General features: G+C 44.1%; 1 protein-coding gene across 1 annotated transcript in view; it reads left to right on the forward strand.

The window, feature by feature from the left end:
• Positions 1-2,516: 2,516 nt before the first annotated feature.
• The window catches only part of map2k5 (mitogen-activated protein kinase kinase 5), a gene marked incomplete at its 3' end in the record, with an annotated part of 61,630 nt that continues 42,597 nt past the window's right edge, over positions 2,517-21,549 (forward strand). Inside the window, exons 1-8 of the mRNA XM_080498204.1 lie at positions 2,517-2,914; positions 3,721-3,769; positions 4,593-4,660; positions 12,628-12,697; positions 13,536-13,576; positions 16,211-16,269; positions 16,354-16,402; positions 18,005-18,069. Of these exons, the coding sequence (XP_080354330.1) occupies positions 2,816-2,914; positions 3,721-3,769; positions 4,593-4,660; positions 12,628-12,697; positions 13,536-13,576; positions 16,211-16,269; positions 16,354-16,402; positions 18,005-18,069 (500 nt within the window). The 5' untranslated portion in view covers positions 2,517-2,815. The remainder of the gene's footprint in view (positions 2,915-3,720; positions 3,770-4,592; positions 4,661-12,627; positions 12,698-13,535; positions 13,577-16,210; positions 16,270-16,353; positions 16,403-18,004; positions 18,070-21,549) is intronic.

A 21,549-nucleotide genomic window follows, 5' to 3' on the forward strand; every position in this document is an offset into this window, starting at 1 on the left:
ATAATATCTGACTTCCTTTAATATGTATATTTCAGAATAGGCTGGCAAATTCTTGCAGTTACAAAAGAATCAAAAGAAGGAAAGACTTTGCCATTTGTCCGTATCTGCAGTTTAATGTTCTGTTTGACTTGTTCAGGCCCTCCAGAGGTCAGATCAGGTTGGATGTGGCCCCTCAACTGAAATCAGTTTGACACCGCTGGTTTAAAGGCTCAGACGAAATATGTGTTGTTTCTTTACAAACACAATTATCCCAAAAAAAAATAAATAAAAAATCAAGCTACATACAAATCTGTGTGGATACACACTAATCTCGCCCCGTGGTTTTGTTTTTCTTCTCTTTATGAACATTTCCTTTGGTTTTTTTAAACGCCAGGTTCAGAGGTTTGTGCTCCGGCCAGTCGGGGGCGAAGAACGATGTTCAAGCAGCCAATTAAACTCGACCCAGAACACGGCTTTCTTCCAGACGTCGCTCGCGTCTCCATCATTATATCAGAGCCCCGTGTGCTCCGGCGGGCTGTTGTCTCCTCACAGAACCAAGGTCAGCAGACGTTGATCTGTATCAGGTCTCCGCGCGGCGCGGCGCCGTAAATTAAGAGAGCGGGAGCCTTCGCGCCGCCCTGCGGATCAATGTCGCGTTCTTGGGAAGTGCAATCGGAGCTCTTCAGAGACGGAGCGAGTGGAGGCCGACGGGGCTCCTCAATCGTGAGGCCGTAATCAACAACTCTTCTAAGTGCCCCTTTGTTTTACACTCGATTCGACGCTAACGAGTAATGTCAAGTGGAAGCCATTAAGTAAAGACGCCGCGTTAGTGTGGAGAGAAACGTGGCGCACGCCTCCGAGCACTGCTCCGAAAAGACGAGGCGGCTTTCATTCCTTTAAAAGAATTTAAAAGAAGTAATACACTATTCTAATCTATTGTATTCTATTGTATTCTATTGTATTCTATTGTATTCTATTGTATTGCATTCTGTTCTATTCTGTTCTATTCTGTTCTGTTCTGTTGTATTCTATTCTATTCTATTCTATTCTACTCTACTCTACTCTACTCTACTCTACTCTACTGTGTTCTATTCTATTCTATTCTGTTGTGTTGTGTTGTATTCTATTCTACTCTACTCTACTCTACTGTGTTGTGTTCTATTCTATTGTGTTCTGTTCTGTTGTGTTGTGTTGTGTTGTGTTGTGTTCTATTGTATTGTATTGTATTTACCAGCGGCTTCTGAAAAATCTACATACCAATTACTGAAAAGTAACTAAAAAAGCGAACTGAAAAGTAACTTGAACAGTTTTTAACAATTTCTCAAGGAAGATGTGTTACACACGACTGCACATCTGGATCATTGTAGCGTTAGCATTAGCATTAGCTGAGCCGTCGGCCCTGTGTGGGTCAGTCTCACGACCGAGTCGCTCGTGAAAAATGAACCGAAGCCACATCAGTTAGTGGAGGAAGATGCTCTATAATCTGGATGTTATCTGATGTTACATCCCACTGAGCAAAAAGTGATCCTGAACACATCGCCTACAAATATCCAGTCACAGTTTCTTTCATGGGACACACACTTTGGGGGGAATTTAGCATTGCCAATTACAAACACATGCATGATTTTGGGATGTGGGAGTACAGTACCCAGGGGAAGCCCAAGCACGCACAAGCAAACTCCACCTCCAGCTGGATTTGAACCAGCAACCTTCTCTCTGTAAGACACGAACCACTGCATCAATGAGGCAGTGGACAATGTCCATTGACTGATAAAACTGCTGCTTCAATGCCTTGCGACCAAAGCAAGAAATGGTCATAACTCTGACATTGTGCATTAAACTTCATCTGCTGTCTCCTCTTGCTTGTCATGATCTACTTCCCTCATTATTTGAATGACAAATCAATAATTATACAGGCAGTTGGACTTAACAGACAGCTTGTGACCTGTCTCTATCAGCTGATTCTGGCTGTCTTAGACTTCCATAATTTTTTATGTATCATTTGTAAATTGGTTCTGGCTGTCAAATAGACATCCACTTTACAGCCTGTTTAAAACGTCTATTTTCAACTAGTTCTGGCTGTCAAATAGACGTCCTGATTACAGCCTGGACGTTTCTTGGACGTCTCTTGGACGTGTCTTGCCCAGAGGGATCAGTTAGTGAGAGGAGAATTGTAAGAGCTTCAATTGGTATCTTGGCTAAAACGCCTTTAATACACAGTTGCTTTAAATCCTCATGACATTAATCTTGTGCCTGTAAAAAAAAAAAAAAAAAAATGTTCTAAACTGTACTTTGGGTACAGAATTAGAATTTTAAGTTTCAGAATATTTATTTTCTTATATTGTCGAGTATCACCTTCAACCTTATGAAATCAAAATCTATTTCAAATGAGAACATGTATTTCTAAATTCGATTAAATAAGATTAAATAAAGATTTTAATTAATTTACCGCCGCGGACTTTTATTTTGACGTGGGCAGAGCGGATGTTGATGTGAAGCGTGTTCCGGTTTCCTCTCAATTAGCCTCAGAGCTAAAACATGCCTCACAGTCCGGAGTGAAAGTTCCTACGAGGAGACCCGCAGAGACCCGCCGAGGAGAGGACGCGGTGAAGAGGCCGAGCAGCGGGCCTCGGTGCCGGCATGTCGGTGCTCCGGAGCCGGGCCTGAGGTGCAGGATAACGGGGAACGTTTTTAATGGAAGAGTCCGCCGCTCGGGCAGGATGCTAGCAGGAAATTAGCTCGTTAGCATCGAGTACTATGGGGATGAAGTTTTAAAGTTCCTCTTTAAAAAAAAAAAAAAAAAAAGTCAATCTCAGACTAATTTCTGCTCCGAGCCATGGACACCGAGGCCATCGTGATCCGGATCAAGACTCCGTCCGGGGACATGGACTCCTCCGTGGACTGTCCGGCTCTGCTCAACTTCAATGACTTGCTGGTGCGTTTTTCTCCTCAAATAAACCAACGTTTCACACGGAAACTCGCCTGCGTGCTGAATCTTCAGCTGAAATAGACATACCGACGCCGAACTATACCTGTCAGTTCACGATTGAATCATAAATAAAGTGTGTGGACTGTCATTAGCGGTTCAGGATGTGGTGGTGACGCAATACCACGCCTGTGCATCAGGTGGCAGCAGCGAGCCGGCGTCACGCCGAGTTTGCCTTGTCATAGTTTTACGTTGGTAAAGAGTATGAACTCTAAAATCTTTTTTTACAGTTATGTGTGTTTAAGGTTCAATCTGCAGCATAAACTATATCGTTGTGGCTCACGGGCTGCTTGTTGCAGCGACAGCGCAAAACTTTTGTCGTGTTTTTGGGGTCCGTTTACGCAACAACGGCGCTCGTAGTCATTGGAAGTGTTTATGACGTGCTGTTCTCTGCATGTTTATGGAGTTTCATTACAAAAAACAAGCAGCAGTGCCGACTAGTGGCCTGGCAGACTAACTACATTGTTTTCAGTGTTTATTGCGTCGTTGTCGTCGGGTGAAAACTCGCACCGGGCGAGATTAACCACTAAACACATGATTTAATCACTTAAAGGTTTTATGTTTTAAGATCAATTGAACTTGATTGATGTTGAGTCTCGCTTGTATTCGTGGTCTTAATTACTTTCTCTCTTCTTTTTTTTTAGCTTTTTCATTTTAAAACCAAACTTTCTTCTCGACCAACAAACCAGAAACCTCCAGCCTTGTTGTAGGTTTTGCCATTTTTTTTAATATTCTCTCTCTCTGTGGTGTTCCAGGTGGCGATCAGAGACGTGATGCCCGAGGCCACCGTCACGGCCTTCGAATGTAAGTCGCCGACACAAACGAGCGCAGGGGGACTTCGCCACGGCGTTAAACCGACGCGTCGTCGGCAAGGAGCGTGATACTTTATAATTCAGTCAGTTGGTGTTGAACTCCGATCTGAGGAATGAGAAATGTGATCAGGAGAAGTTGATAGAAAATTCTTCATTATAGTCAGTGTGAGCGTGCACACACACACACACACACACACACACACACACACACACACACACACACACACACACACACACACACACACACCTCTTTATCTATCTTTATCAGGAGAGGCAAACATGAGGCCTATTTATGTTTATTTATTTATTAATTTATTTACTTCAGTAAATAGCCTAAAATCTATGTCAAGGTATAATTTGAAACATGCTGAGCATATTGTAATAGATTATTTTCTTCTATATGTGTGCATGTGTGTGTGTATATATATATATATATATATATATATATATATATATATATATATATCTCAAGATGACTGTTTCTAATCATATTCAAATACCAGCTATATTTCAGCAGAATAAACACTACAAAAAAGTATAGAATGCCATTTTAAGAATATTTATTGTCCAAAAGTTATTATAAAAAGAAAAGAAAACAAATTTTACCACTGTAAGAAGCACCACCCAGTATTAAGTTGTTGTTTGTTTTTTTTTAAATATAGATATTTTAATCAAGCGTGTTCTTTCCCATTATAAATAAAAAAAATAATTGTAAAGTTGAAATTAAAAGGTTCTCATGGCATCTATAAGTCTACGTTCCCGGTTCTGTTGATCGCCGAGACGTCAATGATTGTATGTTTTGTTTATTGTCCCAGACGAAGACGAGGTGGGCGACCGGATCACCGTCAGGAGTGACGAAGAACTCAAAGCCATGTTGTCATATGTGAGTTTTTATCACTGTGGTGCTTTTCACCCACAACCTCACACTTTCAAAATGTTTCGTCTCGGGAAATAATGAAACGATGTTTAAGAACACACTGAAATATGTTGTGTGTATTTCACTTCTTTTTTAAATTTTAAATAAATTTTTTTCAAATGGTAATTGGATTTCACGTGATTCGTCACATTGTTTTCACGGGAGTCGTCTTGTTTTCTCGGGTGTCGTTTTGTATTTTCGTGAGAGTCGTCTTGTTTTCGTGGGAGTCGTTTCCTATTTTCGGGGGAGTCATGTTTTCACGGGACTTGCCTTGTTTTTGAAGGATTTGGGTTTTAAGTGATGATGTTGTGTTTTCCGGGGGAGGGGGAGTCGTCTTGTTTTCAGGGGAGTCGTCTTGTTTTCAGGGGGGGAGTCTTGTTTTCACGTGATTCGTCACATTGTTTTCGGGGGAGTCGTCTTGTTTTCTCTGGAGTAGTTTAGTATTTTCGTGAGAGTCGTCTTGTTTTCGTGGGAGTCGTTTCCTATTTTCGGGGGAGTCATCTTGTTTTTGAAGGATTCGTGTTTTAAGTGAAGTTGTTGTGTTTTCCGGGGGAGGGGGAGTCGTCTTGTGTTTGGGGGAGTCGTCTTGTGTTCGGGGGAGTCGTCTTGTGTTCGGGGGAGTCGTCTTGTGTTCGGGGAATCGTCTTGTGTTCGGGGGAGTCGTCTTGTGTTCGGGGGAGTCGTCTTGTGTTCGGGGGAGTCGTCTTGTGTTCGGGGGAGTCGTCTTGTGTTCGGGGGAGTCGTCTTGTGTTCGGGGGAGTCGTCTTGTGTTCGGGGGAGTCGTCTTGTGTTCGGGGGAGTCGTCTTGTGTTCGGGGGAGTCGTCGTGTTTTCGGGGGAGTCGTCGTGTTTTCGGGGGAGTCGTCGTGTGTTCGGGGGAGTCGTCGTGTGTTTGGGGGAGTCGTCTTGTTGTCGTCTTGTGTCACTGCGTTGCGGTCGGGGTTCCAGTGACCTGAATAAAGCGACGGGGAAGAATTGATGAACAGGAAATGTAAACGTGAGAAATCCTCCAGCTTCATCTAATTGCCTTCAAACTACAGTAGAAACTGTTTTTCTCATCATTATCCCCCCTACCCCCCACCCCTCCTCCACCCCCCCCCTCCCCTCCTCCCCCCCTCCACCCTCTCATCCCTCCATACTTACTGTTCATGACACGGACAGTCGGAGTAATGGTGTGTGATGGGGTTTTCTCTGTGAGGTACACTGAAAGCTAAATGAACTGTCAATTTTTATTATTTATTATTCAGTACTTAAAGTTTTGCCTCATTAAGGAGGAGCCCCCCCCACCCCCAACCCCCCCAATCCACTTTCATCTGAGGATGTCTTTTACCCCCCATCAGCTCACAATGATGCAAACAGCCACAGGCACAATTTACACTCCTTTTTTTTTCCTCCCTGTCCGCTGTTTCTTTCCACTTGTCGTTGCATTTTAATCACGAAGTGTCGCAGGGCAGCAGGGCGATTAAGTGAAAGCAGACCGATGCTGCTGGGGAAGTGTGTTCTGAGACCGAACCTGGAGGTCTTCACCTCGACCACCGTGCCTTTCTGGATTTCTAGTCGTCCTGCTGCGACGGTGCAGCTTCGGGGGAATCGAACCGCTCTTGTGCCGGTTTTGGAAACCTGGAGGCTTCGGGTGTATATTCACTTGTATGTTATATATATTAAACTGCGGGCAAATTGCAGTTCGGCAACTTTTTCAGGTGAAAATGTAAGACTTGGGGTTCGCTGTTTCCAGCTGTGTTTAGAAGCGTGAAAACAGGTTTTTTTTTAACACAAATTCTAAAACCCCGGCTCAGCAAAGACGATCATCTGTGGGGGAAAAAGACGATGTAGGAAGAGTGCGGCCATAGACCTATAGAACTAGAATTGTATAGAGGTTTTTGAGCGGGAATCTACTTTTTCTGTCTTCTTCATGTGTACTACATGCCCTGGAGCCTGGTGGGGAGAAAAAAAAATTGTTTTTCTCTACGTGTATGTACCATTAGTTTGTGTTCGTGTTGCCCGTTTTACACTACAAAGATACTCAGTCGCTGAAATTTTTAAAAACAACCTCTCTCACGGTGGAACGTTTTGAAAGCGGTCCGACTAAGTCGTCGTGTAGACGGGAGGGAAAACGCAACTTTGAAATGCTGTTACTGCAGTTCATAGTCATTTAAGCAGCCGTAGTAAATAACTGTTCTGCACATGCTCAGTAGACTCCCAGTCCATGTTCTCCTGGGACTTTTATTTTGACAGTCTCCGTAACAACAAGCCAACTTGGTCGTTCTGTCCATACGGATGTCTGTGTTGTTAATTTTTGTTAATGTTTATAACGTCTGAGTGCACGTGTGTTTTTTTATTACAAAATAAAGCAACAGCTCGTGGCCTGGCGCGAGAACTACATCATTTCTATGGAAACACACATCATCATCAAAATGTTACTGTTTAAACTCAAACAACGCAAAACCGCCAAGTTCTCACTTTCAACGGTTGAATGTAAACGGGACCTTAGAGTTGCAGTATTTATACGTCATGTCCTTCATTCAGTCTGCTGGTGAATTAGCTTTAATCATTATTGATATAATTAGCCCCCCCCCCCCCACAGGACCGTCTCCGCGATATCACTTCACGAAAACCAAAATGGCCGACTCATGCTCCAGGTCGTGCTGCAGAAGCCACCGATGCTAGTTTTATATACGTTTGATTTCTCAAATACGAGGAGAAGTATTCTCCGGGTCATCTTCTCCATTTTTGGTGTATTTTCTGTGGCCGTCACAGCGCCACCTGAAGGCCTGGCATAGGTACTACATTGTTTTTGTTCATAGTGACGTGAGGACGGAATTTCTTTTTATTTTTTTTTCAACGACGGGGAGAAAAAAGTAATTTTTTTTGCTCGTGTGAACGGGACCTTAGGTTAAAGTATTCAAATTTACAAACACAGGACCGTAATCTTTTTTTTTTTTTTTTTTTAAGTAACTGAGGCCCCGTTTAGACGATTTCAAGTGAAAAGTGTAGTTTCTGTGTAGACGGCAAAAAAATCGTGAAACAATGTCGGGTATATGCTTTCAATATTAAATATAGCCATTTAAAAAGAGCTTCGTTCAGTCTGCTGGTGAATTAGCTTTAATCATTATTGATATAATATTAACCCCCCCCCCCCCCCCCCAGAACAAATATCCAGAGCAGCAGCACTGCTTCGCACACAGATTTTGTAAAAAATCTATTTGTCCCTTGAATTTTTTTTTTTTTTGGTAAACAGCTTCCGGGACCCTCAGTAATAGCTTTGTGGCCCCCGGGGGCTGCAGAAAGCTGCTGATCACCTGAAAACTACTAAAATATCGTTTACGTCGGCCGAGTATTTTACATGTCTTTGGGTTTTGCGTTCCACTCGTCATTTGCATTTGTATTTGGAGTTTTCTTTTTTGAAAATGCCCTCCCTTGTTGTTTGCCGTGGCCGTCGCTCAGCCTCCGCGGGGACCCCCCGCTGAGCGTGTGCTTCAGTGTTATTAATTCCAGGTGAGCGGACAGCCATTATGTGCAATTAATAGGAATTATGGAGAAACGGCATGTGGGGTGAAAAGGTGCAAGTATTAATTCACTGCGTCACTGCAGCTGGGTGTGTGTGTGTGTGTCTGTGTGTCTGTCTGTCTGTGCGTGTGTGTCTGTGTGTCTGTCTGTGTCTGTGTGTGTGTGTGTCAGTGTGTGTGTGTGTATGTGTGTGTCGGTGAGTGTGTGTCGGTGTGTGTCTCTCTTTGCGTGTGTGTGTGTGTGTCGGTGTCGGTGTGTGTCTCTTTGTGTGTGTGTGTGTGTATGTGTGTTGGTGTGTGTCTCTCTTTGCATGTGTGTGTGTGTGTGTGTGTGTGTCGGTGTGTGTCTCTCTTTGTGTGTGTGTGTGTGTCTCTCTTTGTGTGTGTCGGTGTCTGTCTCTGTCTGTGTGTGTGTGTGTGTGTCGGTGTCTGTCTCTGTCTGTGTGTGTGTGTCGGTGTGTGTCTCTCTTTGTGTGTGTGTGTGTGTGTGTGTGTGTGTGTGTGTGTGTGTGTGTGTGTGTGTGTGTGTGTGTGTGTGTGTGTGTGTGTGTGTGTGTGTGTGTGTGTGTGTGTGTGTGTGTGTGTGTGTGTGTGTGTGTGTGTGTGTGTGTGTGTGTGTGTGTGTGTGTGTGTGTGTGTGTGTGTGTGCGTGCGCGCGTGCGTGCGCGCGTGCGTGCGCGCGTGCGTGCGTGTGTGTTGGGGTGCAGCTGGCAGTCTTCCAGGTCTTCCAGGCTCCGTTTGTACGTTTTAAAATAAAGACGCATCATTATTGTGTTTTCGTTTCAGAAGGTTATTGCGTGGAAATGTTTTGAAAACGGATGTGTTTTTTGCAGAAACATTATTGAGTTTGCCTGTTGGGCCACCAGGAGGCGCCGTCGGGATCACAGTGAACGTTGAACGTGAACCGAGGGAAGAACGCGGATGTTCGTCTGGACGAGTGACCCGAGTTGTTGATTATGGTGACTGTCAAAATAAAACTACCAAGTCCCAGAAGAACATGGGACTGAGAGTCGTGACACCGGAGTTGGAAAAAAAAAAGTGGCAATTTCCCTCCATTTCCATTGAGACGGAGCATTTTCCAAAAGTTGTGTTTTACCCCCCCGCTTTTACGAAGATGGACCGTTTTTCGAAAAGTTTCGTTTTTCCTCCATTTCTGCAAAAAAACGGATTCATAGCATTTTCAAAAATGTCTACCTTTTCAGAAAGTTGAGCACCGTCGTCATAGAAATCAACACCCGAAACGCAAATGCAATTTTTGTGTCGTCGCTTGAAAATAACACGTCTTTGCACAGTTTTTATTCCCTTCTTTTCGCACTCCTCTGACGTCTGAGCTAAATCAACGTTCAAACTCATCTCTTAATTAACACCAATCTGCTTTTATTGTGAAAAGTCCCCACGCTGGCCGCGAGAGCCGGCGGACTTCAGGCTCCTCTAATCATTGTTCGACACCTTGAAAAGACACGACGTTCAAAGTTAAAGACCGTCGGGTACTAAAATAAATAATAAATAAATAAATAAATGAGGAAACCATGTGACCCCCCCCTCCCAGCCTCTTGCTTGGCTCCGTCTGGAGGGAGGGGCTCTAATTCCTCCCATTCTTCCTCCCCATTCCCCCCACGGTGTGCTAATGATGAGTCTCTCTCTCTCTCTCTCCCCCTCTCTCTCTCTCTCTCTCTCGCTCGTCCCTTCAGGCTGAGCGATGGTATTTGGGATGGGACACTGTTTAGTTATTGGCCAACAATGGAGAATGTCTTTTAATAACACACCTACTACAGATTAGGTGGTAATTGCAGCCTTTATCAATAAGCCAGCTGAGCGGAAAATTAAAGGTACGTTAACACCCCCCCCACCCCCCCACAAAAAAAACCCGAGCTCTTATTTTTTGGAAGGTATTAGGCCCATTGTTCAGACGTGGCCTAGTGAGAACGCTGGAGGGCGAGAGCGCCGGGCTGGGAGCGAGGAGGGGATCTGACAGTGATAAATAGGCCTTTTAATAACAGCTGTGCCACTTGGGTAGCCATTCTGATCCAGTCCCATACCCCCCACTCCCCCCCCCCCCCCCCTACACACAATGAGGGAGCACATTTACATATCGCTGTGATGACGCGGCTGTTCACCAACGAGCAACTGCGTTGAGCCTTTTTTTTTTTTTTTTTCCAAGACGCCCTCCTCGGTCTGACCTTTGTGGTTTTTCACAAAGAGCAACGCTCAGCTTTATCCAGAGCCCCCCCCCCCCCCCCCCCCCCCCGCTGAGAAGAGCCCCGGCCACGTTCCATCTCTCCGAATTCTTCAAACAAACCCTGAAGGCAAAGTTCAGCCTCACATTATCGGATATTATCGCTCACCACTGCGGCTGACGTAGTTATTTAATGTATCTCTGTTCCAGTGACGGTAGATTCCAATCTGACAAGAAATACTATGTAAAATTCTAAATATATCGAGAGGGAGAGAGTATTTCTTAATGATAATGAGTCATTCATATATATATATATATATATATATATATATATAATTGATGATTTCATAGTGGAGAAGAGTACACTTCTTCCTATCGCTTTTCAAACATGTTTAATTAGGCGGACACAGATTATTCATTTGGTGTACATGTACTGTCATGAAATGCAAATTTATCATATGGATTATTTATACAGCGTCTCTATGCATGTATGTTAAGGACATGCGTGCGGGACACACGCAGGTGTACAAATAAATTCAAATGAGAATAGGTTTATATAGATTTTGTTTTTGTATATGGCAATGAATTAACAATATAATGAATCATAAATATCGACGATCAACGCAGACGAGCGTCACGCAGGAAATGATGAGATGTATGACTCAAGGTGAGTGAACAGACCGGGGCCCCATAAAACAACACATACACTGTTTAACAGATGGTTCGGTTAACTGAAACATCAATTATTGCATCGCCTTGGCAAGTGTGTGTGAAGCGTGTGTGTGAAGCGTGTGTGTGTGTGTATACACACACATGTTCCTCCTGTTTGGCGAGCTGCTGACCTGGAGGAGAAAGGGTTAATGCTACACTCCCCTCACAACGGGCCCACGGGGCTTTGGGCCCCTTCAGTAACAGATTTCATCCCAGCATGCTCTAGAACACCGAGGAGAAACACGCGTGTGCGTGTTAAAATCCTGAAACCTGTCGGCGTGTTGGGTACTTCTTTCTCGTCCAAACTTTTTTTTTAGTTGCCCTTCGAGCACGAAAGCAATGAAGCCGCTGTCGTAAGTTAACGGGAGGAGTTTAAGGGACAATCCCAATTCTCTTTTGTACCCCTCCGCCTACCCCTTAGCCCTCCGCCTAACCCTTACTCCTTCACCTACCCCTTAGCTCTCCGCCGACCCCTTACCCCTCCGCCTACCCGTTAGCCCTCTGCCTGAAGATGAAGGGCTAAGGGGTAGAATTGGGACGCAGCCTAAGTAATTGCTTTGCAAAAGTAGAGACGCATTTAAAGTTGCTTTTTTTTTTTTACTTACCAGCTGAGGTTTGGTGAATTATTTAATTTTTGGATTAAGCTTTTATTTTCTCCATCCAGGCACCACATAAGGTCTCATTTACTTAATCAGGGGTTAAAAATAATGACATAAGAACCTCAGAATTTTGAGATTTTCTTTCGTTTTCAAGGGACAAACGGTGTCAATATTTTGCACCGACAGAAAGTGAAGCCAATTTTCATGAAACCTTTTGATGCACAAACCAGTGAAATGTCTCTGTCCTGCTGCATTCTGGGTATTTCTACAAGCTGACACTGATACCGACTTGAGTACAGGAACTTTTGAGTTCCTACAATGAACTGTAACTAAAGGTTCCAGATATTTTGGGTTTCGATCCATCAGGTTCTTCTTTGTAACCTTTTTTAACAGTTTGAGTTCCTGGTTTCTCTGGAAGGGACCGAGAAATGTTGAAAAATAGACTTGAAAGTTTGGAATCAGTTTGTGTGAAGCAGTAACTCTGGTTCTCTCTCTCTCTCCTCTCTCCCCTCCCTCCCTCCTCTCCCTCTCCTCTCCTCTCTTCTCTCCTCCCTCCTCTCTCTCTCCTCTCTCTTCCCTCCTCTCTTTCTCTCTCCTCTCCTCTCTCCCCTTTCCCCTCTCTTCTCTCTCCTCTCTCTCTCCTCTCTCTTCCGTCCTCTCTCCATCCTCCCTCCTCTCCATCCTCCCTCCTCTCTCCCCTCTCTCCTCCCTCCTCCCTCCTCCATCCTCCCTTCTCTCCATCCTCCCTCCTCTCTCCTCTCTCCTCCCTTCTCTCCATCCTCCCTCCTCTCTCTCCTCTCTCCTCCCTCCTCTCTCCCCTTTCCCCTCTCTTCTCTCTCCTCTCTCCTCCCTCCCCATCCTCCCTCCTCTCTCCCCTCTCTCCTCTCTCCTCCATCCTCCCTCCTCTCTCCTCCTCCCTCCCTCCCTCCCTCTCTCCTCCCAGCACTACAACACGATGAGTGAGCAGCGTCTTAACGGCCTGCTGCCGGACCCTCTGCAGATCTTCCCCAGAGGTACGAGGCGACGGAGCCGCGAGGCTCGCCGCCGCCGCCGCCACTACTGCCGCCACCTCATAATTAATGTGCTGACAATTAGTCACAAGCAAAGACTGAACTGCGTGAGAATATTCACACATTAGGCCGTGATCTGCGACGCTGATGTTTTGGGCACTTTTGAACAAAGTGTGAGGAGCGAAGACTGGCAGCGTATTGAAATTCAGCCGTGGTTATTGTGTCGACACTCATTTATAAATCTACTTTTTTTTCTTTCTTTTTTTTTTTTTTTGCTCCAAGGACGTTGAAAAGCTCCGAGCCTCGTCGGCATCTCTCGCTCTCTTTTTTTTATTTTTTTTTTATGTGGTTTCTCCTTAAACTGGCTTTCACTTTGAGTGCTTTATTTTCAGTCCGTGCTTCTTTTCTTTTTTTTTTTTATTTCTATATCTTCATATAGTTTTCTCACCACTCAAAGTCATACATAATCACTAACAGGCCCCAAGGGCAGCGCCGTGAAACACTTGATTGTCTCACATTCTTTTATTTTTTTTGCTCTCTCTCCCTCTTCCTCTCTCTCTCTCTCTCTCTCTCTCTCTCTCTCTCTCTCCTTTAACTCTGATTGTTTTTTTTTTCTTCTTTGTTCCTACCAACTGTCTCAAGAGCCCAACATCTCAATCACACTCATGTCCACAACTAATTTCAGAGTAACCCTCATTTCATTTCTTTCTTTTCTTCCTCTCTCTCTCTCACTCTCGCTCTCTCTCTCTCTCTCTCTCCTCTATAAAGAACTGATTCCTTTTCAACACATTTGTAAATGGCCCAGTGATGTGTTCTACAATCTAGTCAATTACTGTTTCAGCCGGCAAGACTCCAGGGATCCGGAACATACATGGCCTGAAGGTACCTATCTCAATAATTGTTTCGGCTGCCTTACACAGAGACCGGGGGGGGGGGGGGTATTGGGGGGTGTGGGGGGGGTGGTAGAGGGGGAGGAGCGGCTGTGAAGTCGAGTCGAATGGATTGGTAACGCCGTGTTCCACTTATTGAAATGTCAATTGAAGTCAAGGCTCTCCTTTTCTTCCCCCCCCGTCTATGTTTATGTACGTGGATGTTTGGCTGCGGCCCGCCTCTCTCGCTCATTCCCCACTTTTGTTTCTTCAAGACGTTACCCAGATTCTCCCCCCTCCACCCTACAACCCCCAACCACCCACCCTCACACCACCCTTTATCAGTAGAGTGACCGTTTATTGCCGATTTCCTCGCATTCCTCAAGCACTAATGGGGAAATCCCAGGTATTTTAATCAAGCGGCAAAACGTAGGCAAGTTGATCAACGTGGCCAAATCGACACGTTGCAAAAAAAAAAAAAAATGAGCCGCCATTTCTATCCTGCTCTTCAAACCCCAAATTGAAATCCATGAGGATACTTTATTAATCTCAGGGAAAACTCTTGGTAGCGATGAGTCACGCAGAGTAATAGTTTAGTTTGTCGTTAAGAGTTTATAGCAGTTAATATAACATCAATAACTGTCGACACGTCGCGTCATAAATGCATGTAAGTTAACAGTTGTCACATACATTAAAGAGTGCATACATGTTAAGAGTTAACAACGTACAGTTAATAACATGTGGACAGTAAAAGTTTATAAATATATTCAGTATGTAGACTTAGAGGCTTCGGGACCAAAATACTTAAACGATGGAAATAAAAAGCGTTTTGATCTGGGAAGAATACATTTCAAGGCGCGATGGCGTTTTTAGGTTGGAATATTTCACTCTGTTACATTTCACAACTGTATAATCCTCAATAAATAACAAATGATCTAAACTAAAAGGAGAGCCAAGTTGATTTTGGTCTAAGTTAAATTTAAAGGTGTATTTGTTTACTTCCTGTGCGTCGGTGGTGAAGAGGCGGCACGTCGGCGTGGAAACGGACCGAGAGTAAAAGCGAGCATTAAGACGGGTGTCATTTGTTCAACCGTGGAATTGTCATTACAAGCCCCTCGACGGCCTTCCTCGGACCTCCTCACTCAAACGTTTTGGGGGCACGTGTTCCTCTGGAACTCCTCGCTAATTACCGCGGGTTAAATGACTTGACACCTCCTCCACTCTCTCCAGATGATCCGTCTCCTCTACCATCTGCATTTCAATGCTTGAAACCCCCACTCCCCCCCTTCCCCTCCTCCTTCTCCCCCTCCTCTCCGTCGCTCCACCCCCTGAAAGTCCCTTCTTTTTTTTAATTATCATTATTATTATTATTATTAAGCGTTCCCTCCGAGGAGCTTTGGTAAGAGCTCCTCGTCTGTGTCAGTCGTGTTCCTCAGGTCAGGGGTCTGTTTTTGAGAAGACGACGTTCCTCCAACAAACCTTTCGTCTTCCCGCTAATCTTCCTCTCCTCGGCTCCTTCCCTCCTGCTTTAATACAAAAGTAATTGGCTGAGGCGAGCCACTTTAAATGAGGGTTTTTTTTTTTTTTATTCCTGGGCACTAATTAAGGAGACGATCCGCGCGCTTCCGTGGACCCGACACGTCGGCCTTTTGACCTCAATTAAAGAGTTATTTTTAAGCGTCCTTCTTCACAGGGTCTTCGTCGCCACTCCTGCGTTTTGGAGTATCTGGGTTGAGTGCGGAGGTCTTCAGGGTAAACGGGGTGGGGGGGGTGCAGATGAATAGATGTGGAGAACAACGCCCCACCCACCCACACAATGACACAACTTTCGCCCAGTATTTATCGCTCGTTCTCTCCGATGAACGGATTGTAAGAAAGAGAGAAGATAAAAGTTCCTTCGCGCCGACGGCGTTAACAAGACGTCACTCCTTCGGTCCTTTTCCGCCAGTTTGTAGTAGATTTATTTAATTAACTTTTAGTTTATTCCCGTTTAGTTTCTCTATTTCACGTTTTAAAAACGCTACTTTTTTTGAAAGGTTCTCGGCATTGGCGACATCGCAACTTTTTAAAAAAAATATTAGTTCTTGGTTTTTTCTGTTTCTTAAATAAAAAAAAAATGTCTTCGACACAGGGGGGGGGAAAAACGTCCCAATTCAAGCTCAATTGAAGTATCTTCAACATCCTCCCAGATTATATTATCGTGTCCACGGCCGTTTGAAGGCTTTAATCCCAATATTTAACAACTTGATCACGCCTGAGGAAAATATCACAACGTCTCAGGGTAAATGATGTCAAGTTAGTTTTTCCATTCATTCTGACTTTCACTCCTTCTGTGGGTCTTTTTGTTGGTTCTGTCTTGCTTTTGTTCTGTATTTTTATTTAATTTCGTCTTGTCATTCAGTCTGTTTTCTTTTGTTCATTCCTTTGATCTCTTTTTGTTCTTTTTCTTTTTTCGTCTATTCTTTTTATATTTCTTACTTTGTTAACTTCCTTCCTTCCTCAGGTCCCGTTCGAGTTGTCGGTTGTTGATCACTGTCGTGGATAAATATTTGCGGATGCATGAACACACTGCAGAAATCCAAGAGTTCTGATCTGTTTTCTCATAATAAGATAACTGCCCCCCCCCCCCCCGGTGTGTGTGCTGCAGGTTAATACCAGACCTAACCCAGCTAACGACTGCATCCCCGACTCCATCACCAACAACAGGTCAGTTTAAGTCTTTCACAGCAGGAGAATCTACCTGAAATGAGTTTTTTTAATTTAATATATGCAATTTATTGCTTCCTCCAGCTTGAAAAAGTCATCTGCTGAGCTGAAGAGGATCTTGACAAACGGGCAGGTGAGCTTGCGTAGAATTTGACCTTGACACGAACGACAAAACCACTGACAAGTTCGTTTTTTTTTTTTTTACCCATCGGCCTCTCCGAATGTCACCCGTCTCTCTCGGGACCCGTTTTCAAGTGGAAACGCGTGATTTTCGTGGGAATCCTCGCGTCGTCGTGTCAAACAGGCCCTCAAAGTGATCGATAGGAACAATTTATCAGGAAATATATTTGCATAAATGCACGTCTAGACATATAAAAGATGCAAAATGATGAAGGCGTTTCATAATTCATCTTTCCTGTGTGTTTTTTTTTTTTTTTTTTGTGAAGGTGAAAATGATCATTATCTGAGTGGTTTAATGTTTTAAGTATAGAACCGATCCTATGACTCCACATGCACGCCTGTCAAAATGGCCGCGCTAGGGATATTCACTTCGTACGATGAATTTACATTTAATTGGAGAATTTAACTTCATCATATCAATGGTAGAATTTCAAAAAGATGAGATGTTACATATTCGACATACACATTATAAAATAAATTAAATAATGTGAACAGTGTGAAACTGATTTATTTTAAAGTGATGAGTTCCCTTTTAAGACGTCACTTTTATATATACTGATACTATACATTATATATATCATTAAAGCCACTCTTTTACCGTCAAGACAATCACCAACACTTAGTACTACAGTGAAATGTATGTCATCAGAATACTGTAGCATTATTGGTATTGCTGTTGGCAGTAGTAGTACTACAAGTAGCAGTATTAGTACCAGCAGTATTAGCAGTGCTGACTTTAGCCTTACTAGCAAGAGTAGCCATTTTAGCAGCTTTATTAGCTTCAGACGCAGTAGCAATAGTAGTATTAGGAGTGGAAGCTTTAATAGTGTTATAAGCTTGTTAGAAGCATTATTAGCCGCTTCTGCATGAGCTTTAGTCGTCGCATTCACAGTAATTGGCAGTACTAGTAGTGGCAACCTGAGCTGTACTATTAGCTATAGCGATAGTCGCCATTTCAGCAGTTGTACTCGCAGTAATCACTGCGAGCCAGGAAGTATGGAGGGGCCTTCAGCAGCTGTAGTACTATCAGTAATTAGCTTTAGTAGTAGCAGTACAGTATTGGTAGTGGCAGCTTTAACTGTACTATTAGCTTTAGCAGTACTCGTCAATAATCCGTTAATTACCTTCCCGAAGTCATTAATACAACGCTACAGTTGTGTATTTTAACCAGTTGAGAGCAGATTTTTACGGGAAACCGGAGGAAAGGATGGATTTTAGCAGAAACTGTGAGTTGGGCTCACGATCCCACCCGCTGACACTTCCTGTCACGGCGTTGGCAGAATGATGACGGCGCCCAAATGGCCATTAAACTCCACATCAGTCACTTGAACACAATGTCCTTTTATAAATTGGACAGCAAATGTTGTATTGATCTGTCCTCCTCCTCCTCCGTCCCTCTGCTGTTCCTCTTCTCATGTCGCTGAACTGGAAGTGACCTGCACATTTCTCATGTTTATAGCCTCCGCCGACAACAGCGCCCCCTTTCAACCCCCCCCACCCCCCTTCTCATTTACACCTTTTAATCCCTTCACGGTGTTCCTCTGCCTCCCTGCAGATGAGCGCTCAGGACATCAACTACCAGGAGCAGCTCGGCCATGGAAACGGCGGCACGGTGTACAAGTGAGTATTTGTTGCCTGTCAGAACGAGGCTTCCGCCGCCACCAAGGCCTTAAAAAAAGGAGGCCAATAACGAGGCGGTGGCACTGAACCGGGGGCTCCGGTGGTTGTATTCGGTGAGGAGGAGGTGTGTGTGTGTGTGTGTGGCGGGAGGACGAGGGTCTGACCTGGATCCTCCGGCTTTTCAAATGTCGCTCATCAGGGGTGAACCTTCTGGAATGGATCCAGCTTTTTAGAGATTCGAGAGGACGCACCGGAGCTTTGAGGGTGTCAAAATAAAAGCTCCGTTTGCACGTTTCAAAGCAAAGTTTTGAAGACGAAGCGGCAGAATAAGCGGAAAACGATGTTTTTTTGCCGTCTGTTGTCAGGTCATGGAGCAAAACGCTGTAAACTTGGAACAACGAGAGAACGCAGACACTCATTTCATTTGTTGTTTACAGAGAATCTGGAGGGAAACATTATTACTGTCCACCTCCTGAGCATGTGCAGAACAACCGTTTCCCAAAAGTCTTGATTTCCTCTTCGATCACTCGCGCCAGTTTTCAAAAAGTTGTGTGCCGTTTTGGAACTGGACAACCGAAAGTCGGCGACATTTTTAGGGCGTTTTCACTCGAAATTGTTACCGTGGAAACAAGGGCCTTAAAGAAGACTTCAGGATTTCAGTGAAATCTTCATAAATATACTTTTATTTTTGAACTGAGCTTTCTGAACTGACAACTCTGCTCTCCCGTCTGACTCTCTCTCTCTCTCTCTCTCTCTCTCTCCATCTCTCTCAGTCTCTCTCGCTCTTCCTCTCTCTCTCTCCCCCCCCCGCTCCCTCTCTCTCTCCCCCTCTCTTCCTCTCTCTCCCTCTCTTCCTCTCTCTCTCTCTCCCCCTCTCTCTCTCCCTCTCTCTCTCTCTCCCTATCTCTCTCTCTCTCCCCCCCCCCCCCACGTGTCCATTTATCTCTCTGTGTCCGCGGTGACATCTATCAACCTGGTTTGTTTCTCCTCCTCCCATTTATTTATTCCGCGTTGAAGGTTGCAAACATATATGATATTGATCTGAGGCCGAACGAGGCGACGGCGGTGGACTCAATCCGTCTCCGGCAGCCACATTACCTGCCACGCCGCCGCGCCCCCGTCCTCCCGGACGGACAGACGCCATTACGCTCCCGCCCTGCCGACGTTATGACAGGCCTGGCATTTGCGTCGCCTCTCCTCCTCCCGCCGTTTTCTCCTCCATCAATCCTCAACGTATTGAGCCGTTTTTATTGAGATTGAAGTATTGATCACTGCTCAGGCCAGCCTTGACTTGACGGAGTGGTCGGCCTCTCACTTTCCCGGCAAAAAAAAACAAAAAACAAACCGACTAAATCGCTCCATGTAGAAAATCCACTAAAACGTCTATGTTTGCCATCTTTCTTTGCTGCTTCTGAGATGGTTTCATTAAGCGCCGCTCTCTCACGGTTGTAGCGGAATAAGATTGTTCATCAGTTTGGCACCGCGGAGGAAGGAGGAAGGGGGGGGGAACACCGATATTGCAAGACCAACAACTTTTTCAGTCAATTTAGCCCAGGAAAAAAAAAAATCTATATGCATTGGTGCTGAACATTTTATGGCTGAAAGGAGGAGATTAAAGAAATATATAGGTTAAAGAAAATTCACTGTGGTTATGTCCGCTGTTTTTGGCGCCGTAGATTTATGACGGCCGCCGGTTCCAGACTCTCAACTCACTTTCTCTCAAGCTTGTGTCAGATTTGATATACGTCACATTTAAAAAAGAAATCACGTTACTTATTGATTTATTTTAAATATGTCTTGGCTCAGTTTATTGGGTTAAAACATGAAGGTTTTCATATTTTTTTTATTTTCAACTTCAGTCTTAGCAGGCATAGATTATTTACCAATCACTGCTTTTTGAAAATTGGCTCAAGAGGTCAGAAAAATATTAGAAAAACGTTAGAAAATGATTAACATCTATTAGGACCCATAGGAGAGACTAACAGAATAGTTCTTCTGCTCTCATGGTAAATATCTGTGTTAACTATTAGGCCATGTTTACGTGACGATGTTTGAACTTTTTTAAAAACGGTTCCCAAGGTTGAGCTTTTCGAAAATGCTCAGACGCCTGCGGGGAGCAGAAGAAACACAACTTCCCTGAAACGTCACTACTGCACATGCTCAGTAACGTTTTCCTCCAGAGTGTCGCGTTCTCCCGGGACTTGGTCATTTTATTTTGACAGTCACCGTAATAACCTTCCAACTCAAATGTCCTCGTACTTAGAATAGAATAGAATAGAGCATTATTCCTCCCCAGGGGGAAACACAAACGTACAACAGCTCAAGGTAAAAAGGTGCAGAAATGATAAAGAATTAAAATATGTAAACATATGTAAATATCTAAACAAGAGCAAAAAAGAGCACAAAAAATAGAATAAGTAAAAATAAATAAATAAAACAGTCCAGTAAGAAAAGAAATCCTCTAAAAATGGAGTAAATTGACAGAATTGATATACACACAGTGTAGAAGGTAGAAAGTGAGATGTCGTCAGTGCAGATGTAAACAGTACATGAGAAGAATGTAGGACATTTACAGTGAGTTGTTAAATATCCTAACAGCTGTTGGGATGAACGACTTCCACTCGTTAATACTTGTAGCGTGTTGTGATTTTAAAGGGTCCCTGAAATAATTCTATTAAAATACACCAGTATTTAGCATTATTTTTCCCCCTTTCGAATGATATATGACACACCAATGACAATCACACCACTATCTTGCTCTTGAGCGCCGAACGTCTAAAAATGCCTTTAAATCTCCCGCCCTGTGAATCTGACCTAGTTTTCCCAACTTGCCGTAGTTTTGCGCTGTGACGTATGAGGAGTTATTTACTTCCGCCCACAACAGCTGATCGTAGTGTCTTGTTTACATGTGCTCTGCATTATCGCGTTATTTATCAGTTTTTTAGAGCCATGCCTAAGCGTTGTGTTGCGGCTGGGTGTTCCCAAATGCCCAGTCCGTCTGTAAGTGTCCATAAATTCCCAAAAGATGAAACTTTGAGGAGATTATGGACAAAACAAGTGCAGCGCACTCGCTCCAACTGGACACCAACAGAGGCCTCCTATCTCTGCAGTCAACATTTCACGGATGACTGTTACGAAACAGCACCCGCAATCCGAGAGTCACTTGGTTTTGATGTGAAGAGGAAACGTATCCTGAAACCTGGTTCTGTCCCCACCATTTTTAAACGGCTTTTTAACGGATTTTTAAACCCAACCTTCAGTAAGTCTTTTTAAAACCTGCTAAAACTTAAGACAAATAGACCAATAAACTTTGCAAAACACCCACTCTGACACAAGGGTAAATACCCGGTCACACACAATATGTGCACACGGGTAAATACCCGGTCACGCACAATATGTGCACACGGGTAAATACCCGGTCACGCACAATATGTGCACACGGGTAAATACCCGGTCACGCACAATATGTGCACACGGGTA

The sequence above is a fragment of the Blennius ocellaris genome, assembly GCF_963422515.1.
Source record: "Blennius ocellaris genome assembly, chromosome: 1".
In the NCBI taxonomy this organism is placed as follows: Eukaryota; Metazoa; Chordata; class Actinopteri; order Blenniiformes; family Blenniidae; genus Blennius; species Blennius ocellaris.